Source organism: Taudactylus pleione, unplaced genomic scaffold (genome assembly GCF_031769625.1).
Source record: "Taudactylus pleione unplaced genomic scaffold, aTauple2 ptg000326l, whole genome shotgun sequence".
Lineage (NCBI taxonomy): Eukaryota > Metazoa > Chordata > Amphibia > Anura > Myobatrachidae > Taudactylus > Taudactylus pleione.
Window position 1 is genome coordinate 4,938,401 of NW_028284727.1, and position 26,782 is coordinate 4,965,182.

The 26,782-nt window shown below is 44.3% G+C and overlaps 1 protein-coding gene across 2 annotated transcripts in view; it reads right to left on the minus strand.

Annotated features, from left to right (window-relative positions):
- The window catches only part of TRMT11 (tRNA methyltransferase 11), a 103,640-nt gene that overhangs the window by 12,684 nt on the left and 64,174 nt on the right, over positions 1-26,782 (minus strand). For both annotated transcript variants that reach the window (XM_088443100.1, XM_088443101.1), the window contains exons 8-11: positions 22,639-22,719; positions 21,912-22,076; positions 20,997-21,066; positions 19,507-19,638 (exon numbers count right to left, since the gene is read on the minus strand). In XM_088443100.1, coding sequence (XP_088299226.1) covers positions 19,507-19,638; positions 20,997-21,066; positions 21,912-22,076; positions 22,639-22,719 — 448 coding nt within the window. The remainder of the gene's footprint in view (positions 1-19,506; positions 19,639-20,996; positions 21,067-21,911; positions 22,077-22,638; positions 22,720-26,782) is intronic.

Consider the following 26,782-nt stretch of genomic DNA (forward strand, 5'->3'; position numbering starts at 1 on the left):
AAATAGATGGTGTTTTACATGTGGTCTTGTTCATTTCACATGAAAAAATCCATTATATTATTTTCAGCTACATTATTATTATCATTTATTTTGGGTATATAAAGCAGTCCTGAATAAATGTTACCTTTGGTAAAGCACTATTAGTGTGCCTTCCAAGTCCATCTTTTATCTTTTTGGGAAATTCGTACATGAGTTTCCATTGTGGTTAGTGCAGTCAGATCATCCATAGATACTTATTGATGCAAGATGACCACCTTTATTAGGTTAGTGTAACAACTAGCGAGTGTGTGATCTTATTATAGTAGCAGAAAACTGCACCATGGATAGTTTCTTCTTACTTTCATGTGTTTGAGAGGACCTATATAAAGGCACAATGGATATATCAGGATTACACAATTGTTTCTCCTTTATTCTTGTTGTCCACATGTATGACTATTGGAAGGAATATACATTCTCCACACACCAAGACACCCAGGAAAATAATAAGATCCCTATCTAGCACAGCGCCGTTTGGAACACGCCCAAATGGAGACTTTATGTACTTCAGATGTGAACCAGGCTGCTGCCTAAGAGCAGGTTGAAGATATTTTTGTTTATTGAACACAAATACTGTTTAAAATAAAACAAATGTTGACAAATTTTGTCTCACATGGAGATAGGTTAGATGGGTGTTTGCGTTTTTTTTTTTTTTTTTTTTTAGCTTTATGTCACCAAATGCAACTTTGTTCTGGGCACCCAAACAAGCCACTTCTCAATATACATGCAATGCATTACAGGAAAACAGGAGTCCAGAAACTGTAAACCGATGCTTTTAGACAACACATTGTTACTAAACCTCTTTCACAGATATGTATCATTGCCACAGTAAGGTGTAATACCCCTTTTAGATATATAACCCGGGAAATTTCCTGATCAGAACCGGGAATTTCTCCTGTGCAAATTCCCGGGTATTCGGTCAAGACCCCCCTTTCACACTACAGTGTCTACCCAGGAAATTCCCAGGTAGACCTTTCAGACAAGAGCAGGGTTTTTCTACTTACCTGCCTCTTCTCTGCCGTCTGCTCCTCCTAGCCTATCCCCTTTCTGGCTGCTGCTGCTGCTGATGATGTCATCATAATGCCAATCATAATGCAGACTTTTTATTATTATTATTTCTTTTAATTCCCTGGTGGTCCAGCGGGAGTGCGGGTGGCCCGCTATGGCTGAGACCAGTCGGCAGTCTCCAGCGCGGGTGTCCCCGGCGTCCGGCTGGGGTCCTGTGTCACTGACACAGTGACCGGCGTGGCGGGCGGCCCACTGTTGCAGAGACCCGCCGGCGGGTGTCCCCACCGTCCGGCTGGGGTTCTCTGTGTACATAGCCGGCCGGCGCTGGGGGTGGTGAGCAGCAGCGCTGAGCGTCCTATAGGACGGTCTGCGCTGTCACCTCCATGTAAAAGCTGCTTGGTGCTGCCCGGGTAGCACCATTCAGACAGAAGCAGGGTAATTTCCCGGGACTTAAGTCCCGGGAAAAACCCTGGTCGATGGAAGGGGCGGCTACCCGGGAACGTGTTCCCGGGTAGATACCTTTCAGACAGACGCGGCTACCCGGGAATTTGGTTGAGGCAGGCCAAATTCCCGGGAATCTCGAAATGTCTGAAAGGGATATGAGTGACTATGCATTATCAGCCTGATGCTGGTAAGTTCAAATGATTCTGCATCGCGTGCATAGAAGAAAATGTGTATATTCACTGCAAGAAAAAGTTGTACGCATCTTAACAATGCACCCATCCCCTATCTGTAAACTTGGTTTTGTACTTGTCATCTTCATTAGTGTGCACTTGCACCAGAGTATACTGTACTTGGCGAAAAACAGGATTATGTCCAATTCTACATGGCCTGTAGATGTACTGACATGCCTTCACTGAGCTTTGCAGAGAGGACACCTCTTCAGTAGTAAGTGGAGAGGCACTCAAAATGCAGATGGCTCTGCGTCACCTGTACTTTTACGCTTGGTTCCTGAGCACGCGCAACGAAGGCAAGCACCGCAGAAGGTTTGTTCACTTAACTCCAGAACTATCCATGGGGCTGCTAACAGAAATGTGTGCGAGTCCGGAGGTACTGTAAGTGTGGCATACAGCCGCACTTACTTGCGGGTGCAAGGAACTCACACCTTACTGGATCAAGCCCTCAGTCTGGAGAATACCAAAAGTAAAGCAATTTTTACCTTTTCTTTGTAATTGTTACTGTAGCTTAGCCAATATTTTGATGTCACATTTCCACCATTCCAGGAAAAATAACATAAAATGCATATTATGTATATTCTTAACTGAAAAAACCCTGACATTTAAATGGAACATTACTATTAAAAATGTAAACCATTACATTATTTTTCCTCTAATGTGAGCTATTAAAATTAAGGGAGTCATTAAAACTGGTTGTATACAGTTTCATAGGAAAGGGTCTTTAGCAGTTCTCCAAATCAATTTCTCCTTTTAATAAATACCAAAAGTAATTTGAACCTCAATGACCAAAAGCTTTATTTGCTGGTGGCTTCTCCAGGAGTAACTTTTTTTTTTTTAAATTAATTTCAAAGTCTAAGTAACTAAAATCTAAATGTATTTCAGGAGGGATACAGCTTTCATGGAATAAAGATTTTACTTTATCGTTATTATATAGTTAAAAAAACTGCAAACCCCAGGAACTTACTTTAGTACCAACTTACTTTGCTATATCAGCAACAACCCCTGCAATCCACACATGCAAAGAAATCAAACCATAGATGTCCATAAATTAAGTTATTTGTAATAATATGAAATGACACAGGGAAAAAGTATTGAACACGCTTACTGAAATTTATTTAATACTTTGTACAAAAGCCTTTATTGGTAATGACAGCTTCAAGATGTCTCCTGTATGGAGAAACTGGTCGCATGCATTGCTCAGGTGTGATTTTGGCCCATTCTTCCACACAGTCATTCTTCAAAACTTGAAGGCTCTGTGGGCCTCTTCTATGAACTCTAATCTTTAGTTCTTTCCTTAGATTTTCAATTGGATTCAAGTCAGGTGACTGACTGGGCCATTCTAGCAGCTTTATTTTCTCTCTCTGAAACCAATTGAGAGTGTCCTTGGCTGTGTGTTTGGGATCATTGTCTTGCTGAAATGTCCACCCTCATTTTATCTCCTGCATCCCGGTAGATGGAAGCAGACTTTTATCAAGAATGTCTTGGGACATTTTTCCATTCAACCTTCCTTCAAACAAATGAAGTATACCAGTACTGTATGCTGAAAAACAGCCCCACACCATGATGTTCCCACCTCCAAACTTCACTGTTGGTATGGTGTTTTTGGGGTGATGGGCAGTGACATCTCTCCTCCAAACATGGTGTGTATTATGACATCCAAAGACTTCAATTTTGGTCTCATCTGACCAGACTATATTCTCCCAGTAGTTCACAGGCTTGTCCAAATGTTGTGCAGCAAACTTTAAACAAGCTTCAACATTCTTTTTCTTCAGCAGTGGAGTCTTGCGTGGTGAGCGCGCATACAAGCCATGGCTGATGAGTGCATTACTTATTGTTTTCTATGAAACAATTGTACCTGCTAATTCCAGGTCTATCTGAAACTCTCCACAAGTGGTCCTTGGCTCTTGGATAACTCTTCTGATAATTCTTTCACTCCTCTGTCAGAGATCTTGCGAGGAGCACCTGGTAGTAGCCGGTTTATGGTGAAATGATGTTCCTTCCACTTCCGGATTATGACCCCAACAGTGCTCACTGCAACATTCAGAAGTTTAGAAATCCTTCTGTAACCAAAGCCATCAGTATGTTTTGCAACAATAAGGTTGTGAAGGTCTTGAGAGAGCTCTTTGCTTTTACCCATCAGGAGATGTTTCTTGTGTGACACTTTGGTAATGAGACACCTTTTCATAGGCCATCATTTGGGACTGAACCAGGTTATAATAATTTGCACTGAAAAGGGGCAGGATTGCTTTCTAATTACTGATAGATTTCAGCTAGTGTCTTGGCTTTCCATTCCTTTTTGCACCTCCCTTTCTTAATGTGTTCAATTTTTCCCTGTGTCATTTCACATTATTACACATAACTAAATTTATGGACATCTATGGTTTGATTTCTCTGCATGTGTGGATTGAACGAGTTGTTGTAGTATATATATAAATAAATAAAAATGTGGCCTATACATGTAACTGCTAAGAGTAATAAAGGGTTGCAAAGGAAGAGAGAAGGATTGTTTGTGGCCTGCAAAAATATAGCATTCCCAAACACAAACCTAAAAAAACTGTTTTGCAATGTGTTAGGTTTGTTGTGAATTCCTTATTTTATTTTTTACTCTATCCTAGTGAATGTTAAATATTTTTTTTTCTTCCAAGGCGAGTAAGGTCTGTTTTGGTAGCATAAGGGAATTTAATGACTTACAGGGTTCATGCTTGGAATGGGCTGTTATGGAGAGTGGAGTATTTGGTGATGGCGGCATACTTGGCAGAGATTATCCATTATCTTTAATGGCCTTTTAAATTGACCATTTAGAGATATAAATTAAATTCTGAAGATGCTATAAGCAGACAATAGGTCAGAACGAGCTAATTGTATAAGGAAAAAAACCCTATAATTTGCCATGATTCATGCATTTATTTCAACATACTTAGTGTAACCCCAAACCATACACCTGAATTTAATCCACGACTTCTAACATGAATAATGCTAAATATGCAGATTTTTTAGATATATTTGTTATTAAAAGAGAGTTTCACACACAACTGAAAATTCAATTTTCGCTCAAATACTCTTAAAGGTTACTTACCTATGGTCTATCTATTGTTGAAGCTCTTTACCATGTCTCCCCCTATCATAAACACGCCTGCCACTGCCTCCCTTCCTCCTTAAGGCAATGTGTTCTCAATGCCTGTATGACACAAGCATGGGAAATAAGGAGCGAAGAGTGCAATGCGGACATCACAGACGCAGGCTGGACTATGTTAGAGGCAATGAGCAGTTTGAATCCTGGAGCCAAGGTATTGGGTTTTATTTATACTATCCATCCAAAACAGAATTTAAAGTTTTGGGTTGAATCATCTATTGGGTTTTTTTTCAATTCCAATTTTATTTTTTACTTTAATAAAACAGTGATGTTTGCTTTGAATGATTTGTACCAAAAAAAACAAAAAACACCAATTAATGTACTATAAATTAGATCTGAATTATAATCAAACTGATATTTATAGCATGTTAACATATACTTTTACATTAAAGGCAGAGCCGTGCCAGGAGCTATAAGACCAAGAGGCTCTGGGCCTGATTCAGAGCTGCTCGCAAAAAGCGAGCGCTCGCTCTGAATCAGGGCGTGTGTGTTTTATTTTTTGTTGCGGCCTCTTTGCCGCTCGCATAGCTGTGACGTCTCGTTGCCGCAAGCCCCAGTGGACTTCCTGCACTATTAGAGCAGAAAGTCCACCTACTCACATCACTAGTGATGTCAGTAGGGCCGCCCACAAACGGAGGCGTTCCTGCAGGAACGCCTCCGTTTGCTCAGCCACCACCCTTCCCCGCCTTCCAAACAGGGCAGCTGTCGATCAACATCGACAGCTGCCCCTTTTGGATGCGAGCGCCGGAGCAAGTGCTTTTTGCGCGTGCGCACTGGGCCACCATCGACCCGCTTGCGAGCGGGTCTGAATCAGACCCTCTGTTCCTTGTAGGAAAGTCAGGGGATTGTCTCATAAATGTATCTTCAGAACAGAAAAAAAAACCACAAAAAGTCACAAGCCGCATGGGTACACACAGACTGAATAGACATCGCAGCGTTCTATGTCCTTAATCATGGAGTGTGATTAATTTAGGACAGTGGCCTTTTTTGACATGTATGTTTCTTGTGTCTTTCCAGCTACCGTGTTTGTGAAACCATGTTGTCTGACAAAAGGTTTAGTATAGACAGGTGGACAGGAAAAACAAACTGACAAACATTTTGCTATGCAAAAATCGGCGCACATACGCTAATAAACGTCTCGTTAACTGCACAAGGGTTACAGCTAGAAGAATGTTAGAAATTCAGACACAACAGTGATGTCAATGTAAGATTAAACAAATAATCTCTGTAGCTTGATGTTATCTTTCAGACAGAGATGGTTATTGCTTCTCGTTAAAGCTTTGCCTGTCTTTCGCCGATGCTGAATATATACTGGTCTTCACAAGTAATGAGGTTGGCCTGGTGAAAGTCCTAAAGGATATGTTTAAAAAGGAAGAAAAAAATGTGCAGGTGCACTGGGAATAGCTGTCATGCACCAAAAGGCCATTGTAAGGACATTTCTCTTCAGCTTGTGATAAGAGTGAATGAATGGGGTGATGTTCATAGCAAGGAGCGCTAACAGCTTTATATTTCACCATGGAACATTTTTAAAATGTGCCACGTGACTTGGATCACACCTTCATATATTAATACAGAACCTTTCAAAATCAATGCAGTGATTTATCTTTAGATTTTACATAGCGTTTTAATAGTTTTTTTCCCCATTAAACCGCACGGTCTGCCTGTGTGAGTGCCCTTTACCTGCTAATTGTTTACATTTCCTTATCACCTACGGTAAGACACTTTCTTTTGTAAATGTAAGCACCTAACACAGTCACTGAGCAGACTTCTTGCTTCGCCCTCGCAATTACGAATATGTAGATTTTACTCCTTTCACTTGTCCTGTGTTTCCCACGTTAATGGGAATCAACTTAAATAAAATTTGCATCTCAAACATATCCTATCATAGATGTTTATTAGAATTTCAGCAGCCACCTTTGTGAGTTGCACATTATCAGGAACAAGATTTACACTTATGGAGGTTGAGATCTGAAACCCATTTTGCAAAAATATTTCGATGTTTGAGAATAACCGAGGAGTATGGAACTGGCATCATTGTATAGAGAACATAAACAAGGGTCTGTTACCTTGTAATAGACATAATAAGATGTGTAATGCTTCACCCCAGTCACCTCTCATGTGATGATGTGATATATGGCCAAACATTGGGATCAATACTGGAACAAATATGCCCCAATATGATACGGCAGAACAATCCTGTACTTTGGCTCCATCAACGTGGTGTCGCCTATGCTTTGCACATGGAGGCATGGCTGGAAGTTTCATGAGGCACAGCTTATTCCCTCTCAATATTTTCATTTCAAATATTGCCAGTCACAATGATCACAGGACTGGGCATTGATAGAATAGCATGCAAGTGGCCCTGAAATGCCACCCCCCCCCCAAAAAAAAAACCTGTTTATGTATATCTCTTTATATGGTGTATTAATAAGATGGATTTTACTTATATGATTAGTTTAGTGGAGCTGCCTTTTGTATATGAAACACAACGACTCAATTAAGAAAACAAAACAAACTACATATTAAACAGTAAAGTTTATTTTACACCTTATTATCACTATGGCCTGTATTCAATTAGAGGCGAAAAGTTAGAATCCGCAAAAAAGTATCGTGGATGACGTCATTTCGCCAGGCGGAAAGTTTCCTCCATATTCAATTCCAAAGACTTTCGCGTACGCAAAAAGTCAATGCAATGTAATCGACGGAAAAGTTTGGCCCATTAATAGCAGGCGGAAAAAAGTGCAGAATTGCGATTTTGGGGTGCAAACTTCAGGAAACCCCCCAAAGATAAACTGTGTAAAAAAATAAAGAAAAATACTTTAGAACACCCCAAAAAAGTACTGTCATTTTGGGGGCGAAAAAGTGCAAAGTTGGGGCACAATCTTGAAAACTAGCGAAATAGACTTCTGGGGGGTCCCCAAGTACGGGACAGGTGTTCTTTTTAAAGCAGGTGCTTGCGGCAGGTGGTTTTTACACGTGATTTAAAACTTCACTTTAGCAACTTAAAAATATGCTAGCACCCATTTTCAAGTACCCCAAATTAGCTGGGAGTAGTTATTTTCACACAAAAAACTGCTTAATGCTATTCTTCACTACTTGTGTTAATGCGCTGATTGGTATCAATTGTCACAACTTAAGTACCCTAAATACCTTCATTAGGGCTAATCGGGAGCATCTATAGTGATCTCCAATGTTAGTGCTTCTTTTGGGGGGTGTCAGGCTGAGTTTCCCATTTTTGACACGACTTATCGCCTGTTTCAGTTTTGCCGGGTGCCGTTTTTGTGTCCTAATTGAATACGGCGAATAGCGGGAGCGCGCCCGATACTTTTCAGCATGCAAAACACGCAATGTAGGCGAAAAGTATGGCATGCGAAAAAGTATTGCGGGTGCGAAACTAATTGAATACGGCCCTGTGTGTTAATGTTTAAGGTTTTTAATGCTAATGTTTATTCACCTAGTTAGTAAACCAAATGATTATTGAGCTGCGGGAAAATTTTTTTATCCATAGGTGAATAAATTCTATGCAGGGGACACCAAATGTTCCAGTACATTAGGAATGTAAGTCACTGCTATCACTTTATCCTAGAAATAATCTTGTGGGAAAACCATTTCTAGTCATTACTTTTTAGGCTTGTAATACAGAGATAACTATTAGCAATTACATATAATATAACAAAAACAAGAGATATGGTAAGAACTTACCTTTGTTATCTCTGTTTCTACGAAGTCCATAGGGTCCACAGGGTTGACCTTGGGGTATAGCTGGATCTGGATCCATGGGCACCACGCAGTTAAAGCTTTAGCTGCTCCCAGGATGCACTTGGGTCCGTCCTCCTCTATACCCCGCCCCCGGCCACAGCACCTCAGTTGGTAAGCAGCCAAGGCCGGAGGAGGAGACTAAACAGAGAAAAGGAAGACTGGAACACACAAGAAACCATACTCACAGAAATGGGAGACGGAAAACCGGTGACCAGCCACACAGCCCATTTGAAGCCAGGTGCATCAGGGCGGGCGCCCTGTGGACCCTATGGACTTCGTAGAAACAGAGATAACAAAGGTAAGTTCTTACCATATCTCTTGTTTTCTACTTCAGGGTCCCATAGGGGGTCCACAGGGTTGACCTTGGGGATGTCCCAAAGCAGTACAACTAAGGGCGGGGACGCTCCTGTGCTGAAAGGAGTACCCGGCGCCCAAAGGATGCATCCTGAGAGGCAAAGGTGTCAAACGCATAGAACCTCAAAAACGTTTGAATTGAAGACCAAGTGGCCGCCTTACACAGCTGAAAAGCAGAAGCGCCACGTCTAGCAGCCCAAGAGGGACCCACAGAACGAGTGGAATGAGCCTTAACAGAGGCTGGCACAGGTAAGCCCTCCTGTGCATAAGCCTCACAAATAACGGAACGAAGCCAACGGGCTAACGTTTGTTTGTTGGCAGGCCAACCCCTCTTGTGAAAACCAAAGAGGATAAACAAGGAATCAGACTTCCTAACCGAAGCCGTCCGGTCTACATAAATTCTAAGCGCCCGGACCACATCTAAGGAAGTCTCACCAGCTGAAAGATCAGGGGACTGAAAAGCTGGCACAACAAGTTCCTGATTAATATGGAACTTCGAGACCACTTTGGGCAAAAACTCAGGACGAGTGCGGAGCACCGCTCTGTCCTGGTGAAAAATCAGGAAAGGAGGGCGACAGGAAAGCGTCCCCAATTCAGACACCCTCCTGGCCGAAGCAATTGCCAGGAGAAAAACCGTCTTAAATGTCAGCCACTTGAGCTCCACCGCCTCAAGAGGCTCAAACGGAGGACCCTGCAGGACCCGTAGCACCACCGCCAAGTCCCAAGGAGCCACAGGAGGCACAAAGGGAGGCTGGATCCTGAGAACACCTTGGAAAAAGGTGTGAACGTCTGGTAGTATTGCAATCCGCCGTTGAAACCACACGGACAAGGCGGACACATGAACCTTCAGAGATGCAAGGCGTAAGCCGAGATCCAATCCTGACTGAAGAAATTCCAAGATCCTAGAAACTCGGAACACCTGAGGATCATAATGTCTGGACTCACACCACTGAAAGTAAGTGTGCCACACTCTGTGATAAATCCGTGCTGAAGCAGGCTTGCGTGCCCTGAGCATGGTACCAATAACCGAACTGGAGAAGCCCCGAGACCTCAAGACGGCTGTCTCAAGAGCCACGCCGTCAAAGACAGCCGACCCAGATCCGGGTAAAGGCAGGGCCCCTGAGACAACAGGTCCCGACGCTGAGGAAGAAGGTACGGAGCGTCGATGGAGAGGCTCCTGAGATCGGAGTACCAAGGACGTCTGGGCCACGCCGGAGCTACCAGCACGAGCATGCCGCCGTCCTGCTTGAATTTCCGCAGAACCCGAGGAAGCAGGGATATCGGAGGAAACAGATATGCCAGGTGAAACGTCCATTTCACCGACAGCGCGTCCACCAGACTTGCACCTGCGTCTCTTGTCCTTGACCCGTAAACGGGCAACTTGTGATTGTGACGGGAGGCCATCAAGTCCAGCTCCGGCAGTCCCCACCTGTCCACGAGTAGCTGAAACACCTCTGGGTGAAGCGACCATTCCCCGGGATGCATGTCGTGACGGCTGAGGAAGTCCGCCTCCCAATTGAGGACTCCGGGGATGAAGACCGCCGAGATCGCTGGAATGTGACCCTCCGCCCAAGTCAGGATACGAGACACCTCCGACATCGCTGCCTGACTGCGAGTTCCGCCTTGGTGGTTGATATACGCCACCGTGGTGGCGTTGTCGGACTGCACCTGTACCGCCCTTCCGTGAAGAGCGGGGCCGGACGACTGCAGGGCCCTGTATATTGCCGCAGTTCCAGGATGTTGATGGGGAGAAGTGCTTCTTCCGCTGACCAACGACCCTGAAGCGACAAAGAGCCGGTCACTGCCCCCCAACCCCGGAGACTGGCATCCGTCGTGAGCAGGACCCAGTCCGGGATCCAAAATGGGCGCCCCTCGACCAGATGAGCTGTCTGAAGCCACCAAGCCAAAGATAGCCGAACGTCCGGAGACAACACCAGCACCTGAGAGCGGATCCGGTGAGGTAACCCGTTCCATTCTGATAGAATCAGCCCCTGCAGGGGCCGGGAATGGAACTGGGCAAATTCCACCATGTCGAATGTCGACACCATGGACCCCAGAACTCTCATAGCCGAATGGGCCGACAGGCGGCAACGGCTCAGGCAACTGCGTATCCGCAGCTGTAGGGAGGCGACCTTCTCCGGAGTCAGGAAGATCCTTTGCTGACGCGAATCCAGCAGGGCTCCCAAATGAACCATCCGCTGTGATGGAATCAGGGAGGACTTTTTCCAATTTATCAACCACCCGTGTGCTTGCAGGCAAGCGATCGTCAGGTGGAGATGTTGAAGCAGTACCTCCGGAGAGCTCGCCAGCAACAGGAGGTCGTCCAGGTACGGCAGCAGCCGTACATTCTGGTTCCGAAGATGTGCGGCCATGACCGCCATAATCTTCGTGAACACCCTCGGTGCCGTGGAGAGACCAAAGGGTAGCGCCCGGAACTGATAGTGGTGTTGAAGGATAGCGAACCTCAGATACCGCTGGTGTGAAGATGCTATCGGAACATGGAGGTAGGCGTCCTGGATGTCCAGGGACACCATGTAATCCCCCGGTTCCATCCTGAACTTGGGAACTCTGAGGAATTTGTTCAGAGACTTCAAGTTGAGGATAGGGCGATGAGAACCATTGGGTTTCTGCACCAGAAACAGAGACGAATAATACCCCGTCCCTCGTTGTGATAGAGGAACGGGAACAATGACCCCTGCTTTCAGCAAGGACTCTATAGCCTCCTGAACCTGTAACGCCTTGGTCTTGTCCTGAGAAGGACTTGTGCAGAAAAACTGGTGGGGTGGTCTGTGCCGAAAAGACAGGGCGTACCCCTGGGAGACCACTTCTCGAACCCAGGCATCCGTGGTGGTATTGTGCCAGCACTGGGCAAATAGAAGAAGTCGGCCTCCCACTCTGAGGTCCCCCAGAGGGAGGCCCGTCCCATCAGGCCGCAGGTTTATCTTCCTGCTTGGAAGAAGGGCGCCGAGCACTCCAGGCTTGCTTCTTGGGTTTAGAGGCCGTCTTACTCGCAGACTGTCTCGGGAAGGACTGACCTTTCGCCTTACCCTGAACCCGAAAGGAACGAAAAGCCGAACTCCGAACCTTAGCAGGCAGTGCCGCCGAAGGGAGGAAGGCCGACTTGGATTTAGCCAGGGTGTCCACTATTTTGTCCAAGTCCGGACCAAATAGTAATTCCCCATTGAAAGGTAAGGCCTCCAGACCTTTCTTTGAATCAGAGTCCGCTCTCCAGGACCGCAACCATAAGGATCGGCGGGCAGACACCGCTGCAGCCGATACCCGCGAGGTCAGCAGACTAGCATCTAAAGAAGCTTCTCCAATGTAAGAAGCAGCGTCCCTCATTTGTCCCAACAACGCCCGCTGGACATCCGGAGCGTCGTCCGGGAAGGTATCTTCCAATGCATTGGCCCACCCCTCAATGGCCTTGGCCACCCAGGAGATGGCCATGGACGGTCGGGCCACCGCCCCGGAGAGGGAGTAAATAGACTTTAAGCAAGTCTCAACTTTCCTGTCCGTGGGATCCTTCAGCGAGGATATCGACGGTAATGGTAAGGTGGCGCCCCGAGTTAAACGGGTGACATGGGAATCCACCGCCGGTGGAGTTTCCCATTTTTTACAATGTGCCTCAGGGAAGGGGTAATTAGAAGCCAACCGCTTCTGAGGAAGGAATCTCTTACTGGGCGTCTGCCAAGCTACCGCCATATGATCCGTCAACTGATCCGACAGGGGAAACACAGCAGAAGCCACCTTAGTTTTTTTGAAACTAGGAAACTTCGACTTAGGAACCGGTGCCTCATCCTCTATAAGAAGAATAGCTCGCACCGCCCTAACTAGTGCTCGCCCATTAATGGACGACTTGGTATCCATTTCCTGGACCGAGGCGTCCGAGTCAGTGTCATCAGGGTCCTCCCCATCATCTGAGGAACCCTCTGAGTCCGATACCTGAGCAGCCCGTGTCATGAGTGGGCGTTTTGAAATCCTAGAAGGCATGTCAGTCTGCAACATTGACTGAAAAGCCGAGGAAGCGGCCGCCAAATTTTGCACGGAGTTGGAGAGCACATCCACCCAGGGTGGAGGAGTCACCATAGGGGCCTGAAAAGGTACCACAGGCTGCTGCGGCACAGGGGAAGCCTGTATATACATAGGCAACCCCGCATAGGGACCCACCGACTGAGACCCAGGAGGACTCCGCAATAACTGCGGGACACCCGGGGAATGGGGGATGGTCGGCTGGAGAGCAGTCGGGACCGACAGACGGTCCGCAATAGACACCAGCACTTGAGAAAACATCGCCCACGGTGGTTCCTGCGCCAGAGAAGGTCTGGATGGGCCAGGAGCCACCTGGCATCGACTACACAGGCCATCCTGTGACAAATCCTCCCTATCTACTCCTGCAGAACAGCGTCCGCAGGAGGCCAACACCGGAGCCACTGAGCGCTCAACCTCCTCGTCTGACATGACAGAATATATTATATAGTCAAAAAATATATCTGGCAACAGGGCAGAAGAAAACGCACTCACCGGTGTGCTAAACAACAGCCCACAATACGGCACTGTGTAGCACACAACTGTATGTGACGGACCTCAGAAATACGTGATCTATATAAGTGAGGTCAGTAGAAACGCCCCTCCCCCACACACCTGTAGGGCTTGTAGGAGAAGTAAAGGGATAGGTATAAGCTGACAGTAAGCGGAAAATAAGCACAGACAGATATACTCACTGCACCTTTACACTACAATCAACCTCCCAGATTCAGTGTCTGGGAGGGCTATAGTGCTGTGTACGCTGTCCTTAATCAGGGGAGAGGTACACAGGGGGACCGGTCCGCGTGCTCCCTGAAGATCTGCGCTGCCACTGTGAGAAAATGGCCGCTGGAGACCTCAGAGGAGGAGTGGCCCGAGTAATCTGCAGCTCAGCGACGCCAGACTCCGTGCTGAAAGGCGCGCTGAGCTGAGGGGAGGAGCCGCTAAACAGGGAAGGCTTCCTCCCCTGGCTAGCATATTAACCCCAGGGCTTGCCGGCATCCCGCTTGCCATATATCCCTGGTGGTCTAGTGGTCCCACGGGTTATTCCTCCTCAGAGGGGGAGCCCGCCGCCACCGCTAGCGGCCCCCGGTCTGTCCCCTAGGACCGGGGGCAAAGGACTGCATTTGCAGGCAAAACCCGCGAGCCGCCGCTAATCGGCGACTCGCGGCTTACCTTGTCCCCGGCGACTCCGGCAGCAGTCCAGGGAGGGACCCAGAGTCCGGCTAGTACGGACTCTGGCCTCCCGCCGCGATCCCCAGTGCAGTACTGGCGTCGCGGCGCCAGCGGGGAAGGAGAGCGGCAGCGTTGGCGTCTGCATAGACAGCCCGTCGCTGTCACACTAGAGCCTCTGTTTTAAAATAAAAATCTAACAGGCTCTTTTTTTTTTTTTTTTTAATAAAAATAGAAAGCTTTTGGGGGCTGCTCCTGCAGCCCCCCTGCGCAGGTGACCCGACTCCGGCCGGGCACCAACTCAAACTGAGGTGCTGTGGCCGGGGGCGGGGTATAGAGGAGGACGGACCCAAGTGCATCCTGGGAGCAGCTAAAGCTTTAACTGCGTGGTGCCCATGGATCCAGATCCAGCTATACCCCAAGGTCAACCCTGTGGACCCCCTATGGACCCTGAAGTAGAAATATAGGCTATTTAATCCCCTCTCTCAGATAGTCTACATACCATTAGGTGCATCTGGAGGGGTGCGTATGTATACATTGTATCTTAAACCTTGATTTACTACGTACTATTATTAACTTGTATTGTTCAAGAAAATGCAGACATATCAAATCTCTCGGATGGGTCCACCCGATTTTCACAACCATTTTTATGCTATTAACTTCATTATGTTAGAGAACAGCAACAGCTGCCGGCTCAATATACTCGGGAGACCATAGGAGGTGCTGTGTTCTAAGCTATCACTGTGTAGCCTCTCTATTTTGGAAGTGCACCATCTCTCTGGTTAATTCTCTAGTTCACCTGTTCTGGTCACACTACAGTTTATCCCACAATCTTTACCTGCATGTTAATGGCAATTATCTCTGTAAATTTAAGGTTGAGACACTACTATCCAGACATGACCTGTTGGAGGTTATTACTACAGACATACAAGTACGAGAGATTATTAACCAAGTATGGAATAAGAAAGATAGACAGGCAAGGAAAAACATAAGTTAACCAATGTATTCACTTAAGATATGAGAGTAACACAAAGGGCATGTGGGATGCATTCTAGATGACAGTTTTAAATACTGAGGAAAAAACTAAACTAACCACAACTTTTGAATATATGATTGAGTTCATTTTAGGCTTGGACACCATGGATGAGAGCACACAATCAAAAACAGAGGACAGAGTAAAGCAGTCAAACAAGGGAAAACAAGGTAAACCTGCCCATCTCTTTTACAAATAAAGTGCAATAACATAAATGTACCTACATCCTAGGAAGACTGAGTGGACTAAACATCAGCTGATGAGAAGTGGTGTTGGAGTACAGCAACAGCTGCAGGCTCAGTATACTAGAATGACTATACAGTTGCTTTACTCCAACACTCTTTATGGAAGGACAATATGCAGCACTTTGTTTCAAGCTATCACTAGTGTCACGAATCTGGGTCTTAGCATTGCTGACAGGTGCAGACTTTCATCCATGGCTGTTTCAAAACAACACAGGGACGTCTCCCTATGATTACACCTGTTCACTCAGCTGATCTGCTGGTCCAATGGCTAGAGACCACTCCCTATTTAAAATAGCTGCAGTGTTCAAACCACTGCCTGAACAATGAGTTCATACCTGGACAGTTCAAGGCTTCAGGAGTTCTCTGTATCCTGTATTGTGTACTCCGTTGCCTCCACATTGCCTCATCGATCCCAGCAAGTTACCATCCTTCGCTGAATATTGCTCACCTGTCAGCTTCTTCACACTGCTACAGACCAGCATCACAGCATTCACACTGATATGCCGCGTTCCATCTACCGCTGTATTCCTATCCTGTCAGCGCTGCAGCCTCAACGCTGTGCACAGATCCATTATTCACCTGCCGCTGTGTTTGTAGTTCCTCCAGCATTACAGCGTCCAGGCTACTCACCATCTTGGAAACATCCACCACAGTGCTCCGTTACCTGCCAGGCCTGCTGTTCTCATACAGCATACAAGTCATCCTTACCATCGCACTCCAGCCTGCAGGTATACTCTGCTATTTACCTGTGAACTGTATACATCCTCAGTCTATACCATCATACCGCTGGGACATTGCTTGTTGTTCTGTTCTGCTCTGTACTTAGTAGTTATCCAGATATATAGTATACTACCATGCCAGTGGTATTGGTTTCCTTGCGCTGCGTGCTGTTGTATTGGGATGGTTTAGAGAAGGGTGCTTGTTCCAGGGCTGTGATTCAGTGTGAGGTATACAGTCTGTGCACTGAGGTTTTCAGATACTGTATTACTAACATTCAGTTTGAGTTCTGCACTGGTTCCAGTTCCAGGTCTTGCATCAGAGTTATGCCAGGGTTACAGCTTTCTCAAGTTGTATCCTGGATACATAAGACTCAAATTCCTGGTCTATGTTCAGATCTACCAGTACTATGCTATTCTGAGTTCCGGGGTCACCCTTGTGGTTGGAGCATGTTCCTGGTCTGGTAGGCCTCAGTTGTCACTAGACGAGGGAGTGCCCAGTTACCTGGGTAATCACCCCAGTTCCGGTTTAAAGTCTGTGGTTCCTACACTTGCAATAGTGTCTAGCCTCCTGTTTGCGCATGAGCCAGAGCTGGATCAAACCATCTTGTTTCACAAGCATGTCGGCCAGAGGTCCCAAGTCAGATTTACAAAATAATCACACCGTGACAACTCTCTTAAATCTCTATGGTTAATTCTTTGTCGTGTTTCACCAGTTCTGATCACAATAAAGGTTTATCTAAAATCTTCCCTATGTAAATGCAGAAGCAAACTCAGTCAAACATTATTGTTGCCATCATTTTCTGCTTGAACCAAGTCAATGGCTCTTCCTAAATAAGCTTGTTCAACTATTTTCTTGCTCTCGTGGGTTTAGTTGAGGTACTTTTATTCCAAATTATTCCAAATTATTCCAAGTGAGCATTTTGGTTGGCCAGGAACCTGTGGAATCCATGGCAACCACACACATGGTGCCAACTGGGTTAACAACTTTGCGTCCTCTGTACAGTGGGCTATTGACGCTTTAGTTTAGGAAAAACAGCCTTTCCCCCTGGGATGAGGTGTCCAATGCTGTCTCTTCCCAAGGCAAGTTAGTGGACATCACACAGAGAAAGAAAAGGATTACCGTGCTTATAGGAGAAACCTGCCGGTAATTATTTCAGCTGCAGTATTAATGGTTGCAAACCAGTGAAATATAGAGAAAGAAAAGGATTACCGCGCTTATAGAAGAAACCTGGACATCACACAATCAGAGTTTCTGGAGGCAAACAACACCTCCCTTTTTAAGTGTAGAGTGAAAAGTCTTGTTTCCTTTTCACTCCTCTCTGGATCTAGTAGATCTGGTTGCATAGACTTGGGTTCAGACAGACCGTAGGTTCCAGGTCCACCGCAGAATTCTGGCTAATTATCCTCTCCTCAGTGAGAATATAGCTAGATAGAAATCTCCTCTGCTTGAGAATGCCTCCATTTAGAAGTTATCCAATTACATAACTATTCCTTTCCCCGGTGCTGTATCTCTAAAGGACTGAGCAGATGATTGGGTTGAGAGCTTTCTTAAATATATTTTTGTCCCTGCTGAGCTTCCATGAAGCCTAGCATGGCTTCAGCATAGGTCATTAAGGCAGCAGACAAGTGGATGGTTGACATGCTAATCATCCCACAGTAGAGTTACTCACTTTAGTAGAGCATGCTTGGGGCATTTTGGACTATTGGTGTTGCGGCATTCGCTGTTAGCTGTTCCCTGTGGCTCACATCCTGTGATGTGGGTACAGAGGCCAAGAAGACAGGTGAGGCCTTATTGAACCCACAGCTACATAAAATTATTTCTGAGGTGTCAGGGAGTGAAAGTTCCCTCTTACCAGTTAATGTCCTTCAATCTAGGGCTTCCAAATCTAGTGCAAGCAGACAGTCCTTTGAGGATGTCAACAGTGCGGTAAACAAACTATGATAGTCCAGCGTCTAAGAAACCGAATAGTCAGCATGATGGGCAATAATTCCATTCAGGCCCTTCTGTGGTTGAGGAATATCTGTTTTTCGCTGCTGGGATCATTGATTTAAATCCACTATGTTGATTGAGACAGAGGCACTGTGAGGCGTGGATATATTTTAGATTTCCTAGGCTACCATCACACTACAGGTTTTCCCAGAGAAACAACAAAGCAACTAGCTCTGCGGGAAGCTATCCAATCTTACTCTCCTCAGTATTTGTTGCACCAGTTTAATATGAGACAGCAGAGGTTGGGGTTTTAATACAATGTCTCCCTTGCACAGAAGGCACACAGATATTTCTGTCCCATTCTGAACTTGGAATCTTTGAACACTCAGCTCAAGGTGGACAGATTCAAGATGGAGTTACTGAGATCTGTCATTCATAGTATTGAGAAAGATTACGTCATGGTGTCTATGTATATTAAGGATGTGTATTTGCACGTCTATAGACATTTAAATAGACTTAACGGCCAATCAATGTACTAGAAGTGATGGCTTTGTTTTTTTTAGACAATGCAACTGTTGTGGCATACCTCACTCATCAGAAAGGCACTAACATTCCTCTAACGATCAGAGAAGCTTGCAGGATTTCTCATTGGACTGAGTGGAATGTTACACACTGCTATGGTAGTTTTCATTCCAAGAATAAACTGAGAAGCAGACTTTCATCCCGGGGAATGGACCTTTTACCCAATGGTTGTTCTTCAGCTGGCAGAAAGGTGGGGTAAGCTACATGATGACACCCTGGTGGAAAAAGCATGTGAAATGCTACATGTGAGTGGCAGTGACACTGTAACGTAGCATTTTGCATGCAGATACACTCGCAGTTGCACACAGAATATAGGCATATCATTTTATTCAGCATAAGCTTGTGTGTCCTATTCACATCACTTTGTGAGTAAGACACATTTGACGGTAAAAATTCAGACGAAGAGACACTCGGCGCTACCTAATCGCACGGGACTCACGTGTTATGTATAACTAGATTTGTAGCGCACGAGGGTAAGATGTATGTATGTGGACACATCAGTAGTTAACATTTTGACTCCTGCCAAGACCAGGGGATCTGTTAAAACAAAGGTATTCTAGAAGCCAGTGGTGGCTCTGACAAATGCACAACAATTTAATTGAATGATGTGCATAGCTGAATGAAGTTCTGCTGAAGATATTAATGCACCTAAAGCTCACAAATGCTTCTGCTGTTTTCATGTGTAAATCCTTGTGCATTTACATTCCGAACAAGCATCAGTGGCCTGAATAATGTTACAATAACAAACACTAGTATAACACACCTATATAATACTTTAAGTCATTGGACACATGATTTAAATGTGTGGGATTATCGTCGTAAATGTATACGTACTCTGGCCTGTAAACGGGTAACCAGTAGACTAGCCTGCCTCCTACAACCAGAAACTCTGCCGCAAAATTCAAAAGATCTAAGAAGATATCACTTAAATGATATGTTAGCTGGACAGGAACGTGACTCTCTGGACTGAAAGAAAAGAAAAAAAACAAAGTCATTAAGTTGTGTACTTTCTTATCCTAAATCAAATCCACAAAGCACATTTTAATGAAAGATGACCAAAATAAGAAACTAGATATGTTTTTTAATCTAAATCACAGGTTCTCAAACTTGGTCCTCAGGACCCCAAACAGTGCATGTTTTCCAGGTCTCACAGAATCACAAGTGAAATAATAAGCTCCACCTATGAGTCTTTTAAAATGTGTCAGTGAGTAATGATTACACCTGTGCACCTGCTAGGAGACATGGAAAATGTGACCTGTGTGGGGTCCTGAGGACCGAGTTTGAGAACCCCTGATCTAAATAAATGATTGGTTTGAAAAGGTGTGGTAACTGTAATGTTCATATAGTATTCGCGCTGGAAATGTTACTTTTAATGTTACTTTTTAGCCAATTTTTAAACAGGACAACTTAATCAATACTAGTGTACTGTGGTCAAAAGAAACAACTAGATGAAAAACGTACATGTTCCTATGTGAAGCACAGAGGCAAAATACATTGTACAATGTTTTCTTACTTCCTTCACCAACTGTACTCAAGTATAAAAACACAAAAGTTCTCTAAAACAAAGACGGTGAGCCAATATGCGCCTGTTTTGTCTCATAGGATATGTCTGCTCATTGGTTATGAATCTTTGTATGAATCCCCCACTTTGTACAGAGAGCATTTGTTACCTGCAAACTAGTCACTCTGCCTTCTGACCTGCCCCAAAAGGGTATACATACTGTGCACCTAAATAATTATTTACCAAGAACATCTATACACAAGGAGGCAGCTATTTCCAGGCACAAACATAATCACTGCACTTTATGATCGATATGGAAAAGGCACTTGGCTCCTACTGTAGTAAAATTATATATTGGTTCAGCACACAAAATAGCTGCTTCCTCTGTGTGACTGGTGCTCTTTAAACACATTTACATCGTGCAAAGCGAAAAAAAACAGATCACATGCTGGACAACTTTAGTTAAATATAATATTTTCTTGTTTCACTACAGTAAAAATGGAGGTCATTTGAAGCTGAAACTTGGCATCGTGCAGTAACAGTTATAAAAGAGTTGTTTTAGGCTAAATCATTTTGTGTTGATTGCACATGGCTGCAGCTTTTCATGGAAGGTTAATCTTAAATTAAGTCAAATGGTTAATTAGTCTGCCATGAATAGCTGCACTTTTAATAATTAATTGAAGTAACCCATCCAGGTATATGTTAAGTAATTGTTACCGCACAAACTGTGATCATTTTACCAGCGAGACTAACACCCTTGTCCACCATACAAATACGGCTAGTGAAAGCTTGCACATGGGTACAAGTTAATGAAGTAACTTACAACTGGTCCGTCTTCATGATTTCTTTCTGTGTGCCGGTTTTTCTAGTTGACTCGCGAATACCATAAGGGGCTACATAATGAAAAAGAATTCTGGTCATTCTACCAATAGCATGTGAATGGTTTACTTAGAAAACTCAGCGCAATCTTGATTCCTGTCACATCCTACAACTCCCATTTCTCTTCTCTTTCCTGATTGGAAGACAATTCTTGTTTATGATTTTCTGTCGGCTTAAGAAGACAAGGTCATGACTCGGCCAGATAGCAGCCCCCACCAGACACAGGCTTTTCAATTGGTGCAGCCCCAGCTGTTATACAGACTTATGCCTATTATGTCTCCCACCAACAGCATTTAATACTTGTGACTTCATCAGATAAACTCGTCATCCACCACAGATATAGCTTGGCTCATAGCAGGTGTGCATACAACTCATTTGTGTAGCTTTGGATAGAATGACGTCTAGATTGTTTTACAGGAACATATGGTTATATGCTTAACTGTGTGACACCTTTATATTTCTAATAAAAAATATTACTTGCTATTCAAGCACACAATACAATATTTTATGGTGACTGTTCTTAACACCAATACTTGGCTAACAGTACTGGGAAAAGTTAGTTTTGTTCCATTAACATTATCCATTACAGGTTCTAGTGCATAACTGAAGGCCAGAGATGTGACGTCCTACACCTGTTGTTGTCAGGTTATAAAACACCCTTAATTCTAATTTAATGCTGCAGACTTTCATTATCTACTGAACAATGTAAAACACACACACACATAAATATATATATATATATATATATATATATTATATATATATATTACAAATGCACCATTTTCAGACTACATTGAATCTTTTACACCTCTCTTCATCTGTCCTCCATTATCTACAAAATGCCATCTAATCAGCTTACGGTCTGTTATGATTGCATCAAATAGTGGCCCTTTTCTCCAGATGGGTTTGGATGCATCAGACACCAGGACGTCGAGGTAGTGCGTTTCCAATCCGTACTGACGCAGATTGGCCCGAATATTCTCATCAGGCCCTCTCCACTTCTGGTTCATCCTGGTTGCTTTACCTGGTGGACAAAGGACATTTCATAAATCTGGAAAAAGGATATTGCTGGAGATTGAGGAAATCAAAACTGAAAGGAACAAACCAACAGCTGCAGGAAGAACTTGAAACAACCTGTTTTCTAGAATCAGTTGTACAAAATTAGCTGTGTTTGTTAATACCAGTTTAGCATGAATCATTCAACCCAGTTCTTAAAAGCTTTAATGTAATAAATGGTTCCAGCGAACAGTTGCATAGTTCTGGTAATAATTATTGAGTGTGTTTCATGACAAACACTTTAAGACTGAAAATTGAACAGAAGTTTTTCTTTTCTTATCATGCATTACACAAACAATGAAAAAGTGATTTAACTGTGGGCCTCTTAGAAAATCATGTGTCCAACAATGTAATTCAGCCACATATAACAGAAAGCAGCATAGATCTGTCACACGTAACACAACTCTGTATGGCCATTAGATTACATCCTAGTATTTACATGCAGCTAAAAGACTTATCAATAGCACAATTAGTTTAGAAACAGTCAAGAGTTTGCTAGGTGTAGCTATAAGTAGACAGCCGTCACTCACCTCGACCATGGACTGTGTTGTAATCAATCTCAGTGCCGCACACATAAGCCCCAAAGTGTGCACATGGTACCAAAAGACCACCTGTAGGAGAAAACACTCCAAAGTCACCTACGTACTGCCGGTTCCCTGCCTATGATATAACAATTGTGTAAGGTAACGGTGGTAATGGTAAATGTTCAGCTGTGATAGAGGGGATGTGTATGAAATACCGCCCCTCACTACCTGCCGGTTCAAATCCCGACAGTGGCAGCCCGAACAGTCAGAATCCCGACGGCGGCTGTAAGCATTCTGGCCCTCATTCAGAGGCGGTCGCAAGAAGCGATTGCTCTCTCTGAATGAGGGCGGCTGCTTCATTTTTGAAGTGCGGCTTCCTGGTCGTTAGTTAAGCTGTGGGTTACCACCCATAGCTTAACGACCGACCAGGTTGATGGTCGCGATGGTGATCACATCCCATCGGGGCTTACGACGAGACCCTAAGGTTGTGTCTCGGCAACCGCAAGCCCCAGGGAGCTTTCTGCTCTGATGGAGCAGGAAGCTCCCCACTGACATCACTGATGATGTCAGTGTGGCCGACCACAAAACGGTAGGCATTCGTTACCAAAACCACCCCCCCCGGCCCGCCTACCAAAAGGGGCGAGCTGTCGATCAACATCGACAGCCACCCCTTTGGTAACACACTCCGGAGCGAGAGAGTTTCTCTGTCGGTTCGGGGATTGCGCAAATGCAGTGCGGCCGCTGCGCGTGCGCAGGACTAACCATCGAGTCGGTTATGAGCGCATCGGCGCTTGCGACCGACTCTGAATGAGGTCCTCTATCTCTACACCTCTCCCCCCTAACCTTCCCTTATTGGTGCCTAACCCTAACCTCCCTGGGGAGTGTCTAACCCTAACACCAGTGGTATTTTTCAAGTACCATCACTAGGTACAATTGCTGCATCTTAACACAGTAACACTACTTAAAAAGCTTTGGCATGAAAATGCACACACCTGCCCTTGGTATTATATCTAAAAAAATAAATAGCTGTGGGAAAGTGTGCTCTGACACACAATGTACAAGGCACATGAGCAGGCAACAATTTAAACACCACCTAACATAAATTTAGAGTCAGGTGGAATTAATGGGAGATATATAAAAGAAGGAACGCTTATTCACCTGGGCTACTCTGATGTTCCGGTACCACAATGCATATAATGGTAACAATCCTATATCTTACTCAAGAGACAAAGTGTCCCACCCCATTCATCTGCATGAGGAACTTACAGGAGAGGGGACTGCATGGAAGTTAGAATAAGGCCAGCCCTAAGCAAGAGAAAGAACCTCTGGCTCGAACCATAATAGATTCTTGGTGCACTGTTTCTTTTTCCATTAGTAATATCCCATGTGTCCAACCACAGTAAATTGTTTTAGCTGTGAGTGAGGTAATCCTCTATGCAAATTGATACTGTATGCTACCACCATACCTTCAGAAATCTCAGAACACAAAAAGTCCAAAATACAATTATTTGCAAATGAAACCCATAGTACAAAACACACAATGCTGTAATAGGCAGCAAAAATAATTTTCCATTGGCTACATGGAATAAAAATATTACTGACAAAAACTATCAATCGCTCCATTTCATTCATCTGAGAATGAAGGAAATAAATATCTACATTTATCAAACATTTCAAAGAAAAATAAACATTTGCAGAATTACGCTAGTTTCTTTTGCAAATAGTATTGGCCCATATACGGTGGGTAGCATTGACTAAATACACTGAAGTTCCAAAAGTCAACTGATTGCAGTATGCAGAGGTAATGGTAGGTGGGATCACCGTACTGTGACAGGAAATGCCCAGACCTGCATCAGTTGTAATGTGACTTACTGTGAGTCAGTTTGAACATCGGCTAGGCTGTTTATGGGAAGGCTATGTGAATTATCGGCATTCGAATGGGGCGAAGTTCCGAAGTTGTGCGGACATTCTACATACCTCGATCAAAGGCAGTGGTCTCCAACCTTAATTGAGGTGTAGAGCTACTTTAGTAAACTTAAACTTCCTGAAGAGTTACTAAAATTGGAGAAAACATATCTGGCTAATAACCGAACAATTGAAGGTCATTTAATGAAAATTAAAAAAAAAATGTTTAATAGAAAACATCAATGCATTTAATTATTAGTGATATTGTTGTAGTTTGTAAATAAAATTTAAGCACTGGCACATTTCACTGTTAAATACTGGCTCCAAGGTACGTACAGTAGAGGAGCAAAAGATATTGTATAGGCAGGGCTGCTGTGTGATTTTCTGGCATGGCTGGGCAGGAGTCACTTGTTCTGCCGTAGCGTAGACGCCGTGGGTGGAACCACAGGGAAGCATGTCTGGTGATTGCTGCAGCCTCTATAGCAATCACTTGACATGCTTCCCTGTAGTTCCACCCACGGCATCGACACCATTTCCTCCAAGTTTACTCGCCAGTACTGCAGCTAGGTGAGCTACCAAAATTAAGACCAAGAGCTACTGGTGTCTCGCGAGCAACAGGTTGGAGACCACTGATCTACAATATCACATGTGTACCAGGAATACCTCATGGAAGGCATTACCACTCATCGTGGACAGTGCAGTGGCAGACCACGGGTGCTTAATGATTGTGATCAGCGGTGTCTGGCCAGAAGTATCCATAGTCAGACAAACACTGGCTCAAATCACATCCACATTCAATACAGGAGGTACCAGACGCATATCCAGCAGGTCAGTAGAGCGTTCTTTAGCTTCCATGGGATATGGGCGCAGAAGACACACCAGAGTGCCTGTTAACACTACGACACTCAACATAGCACCTCACCTGGGCTTGTGACGTCGCTAATTGGACACTGGAGGACTGGATACATGTGGTGTGGTATGATGATCCATGGCTCCAGTTTTTTCGGGTTGATGGTAGGGTTTGTGTGTGGCGCAGACCCCATGAGGCCATGGACCCCAGTTGTCAGCAAGGCACAGTGCAGGCTGGTAGTGGTTTCATAATGGTGTGGGGTATGTTCTGGTGGTATGGTACATGCTGGTACACCTGAACATGTTATTGACTAGTAACCAGTACGTTGCATTGCTTAATGACCATTTATAGCACTTCATGTAAACCCACAATGATGGAATATTCCAGCAGGATATTGCACTGTGTCATCGCTCCCAAGTTGTCCAGAATTGGTTCGAGGAGCATTTTGGAAAGTTCTGACAAATGATGTAGCCACCACGTTCACCCAGACCCAAGATCCTGCACCTAGAAATATCAGGGAACTATAGGAAGCTATCCAGGTGGCATGGGTCAACATCTCTCAAGAGGTCTTCCATCGATGCCACGTTGATTTGGTGCACTTCGCCAGGCTAGAGGGAATCCTACACAATAATGGGCATCTCTACCATTACTTTTGGCACTTCAGTGTATATAGATTTGCTATCAGACTATACATGGCAGGAAACAAGACAGGTATTGTGAATAAGGTTGATATAAAGTGTGAACACAATGATTGTTTTTTGGTATCTATAGTGAATGCAGTCAGCTGACTTTCTTAAAATTTTCCAAGTGAGCTGGGTTGGATTGGGGTTCACTTAAAAAATGGGTAAAATTAACAATCAGTTAAAAGCAAAATTAATAATAGAATATATTGATAATTATATAAAATAATATATGTACTAGATTAACTGCAGAAATCATGGGAGGATTGATATTCTTTATTTACAAATAATAATGAGCCGCTGAATAATCTTAAAAATGCTATATTTTGCAAACCTTAAATATTCCTTTCTGCTAGATGATGCTCACTGCATTTGCTACTCCTTAAAGTTACTTGGTAGTTCATCTAATTTCATCCAGTCTTCAACTCCACTGCTCATTTTTGCAAATACAAAAAAAGGGAGGCCCACCCAGATACACTCATAACATTGTCTCTGTGATTAATACGTAAGGATGTAGGTGCCGACAAACATGTTTATATATATTTTTGTATAGGGAAATAAAAGGATATAATGAGCTGATGAGGGCAACACTTGAAAGATGGACAGACATATAAGTGTAAACTTCCCCAGATTTAGCCTTCATTTGTTAAGAACTGTAAAACTGCATTTATGAAAAAGGACATTTAAAGCTACTAAATAAATATATAGCCACAAT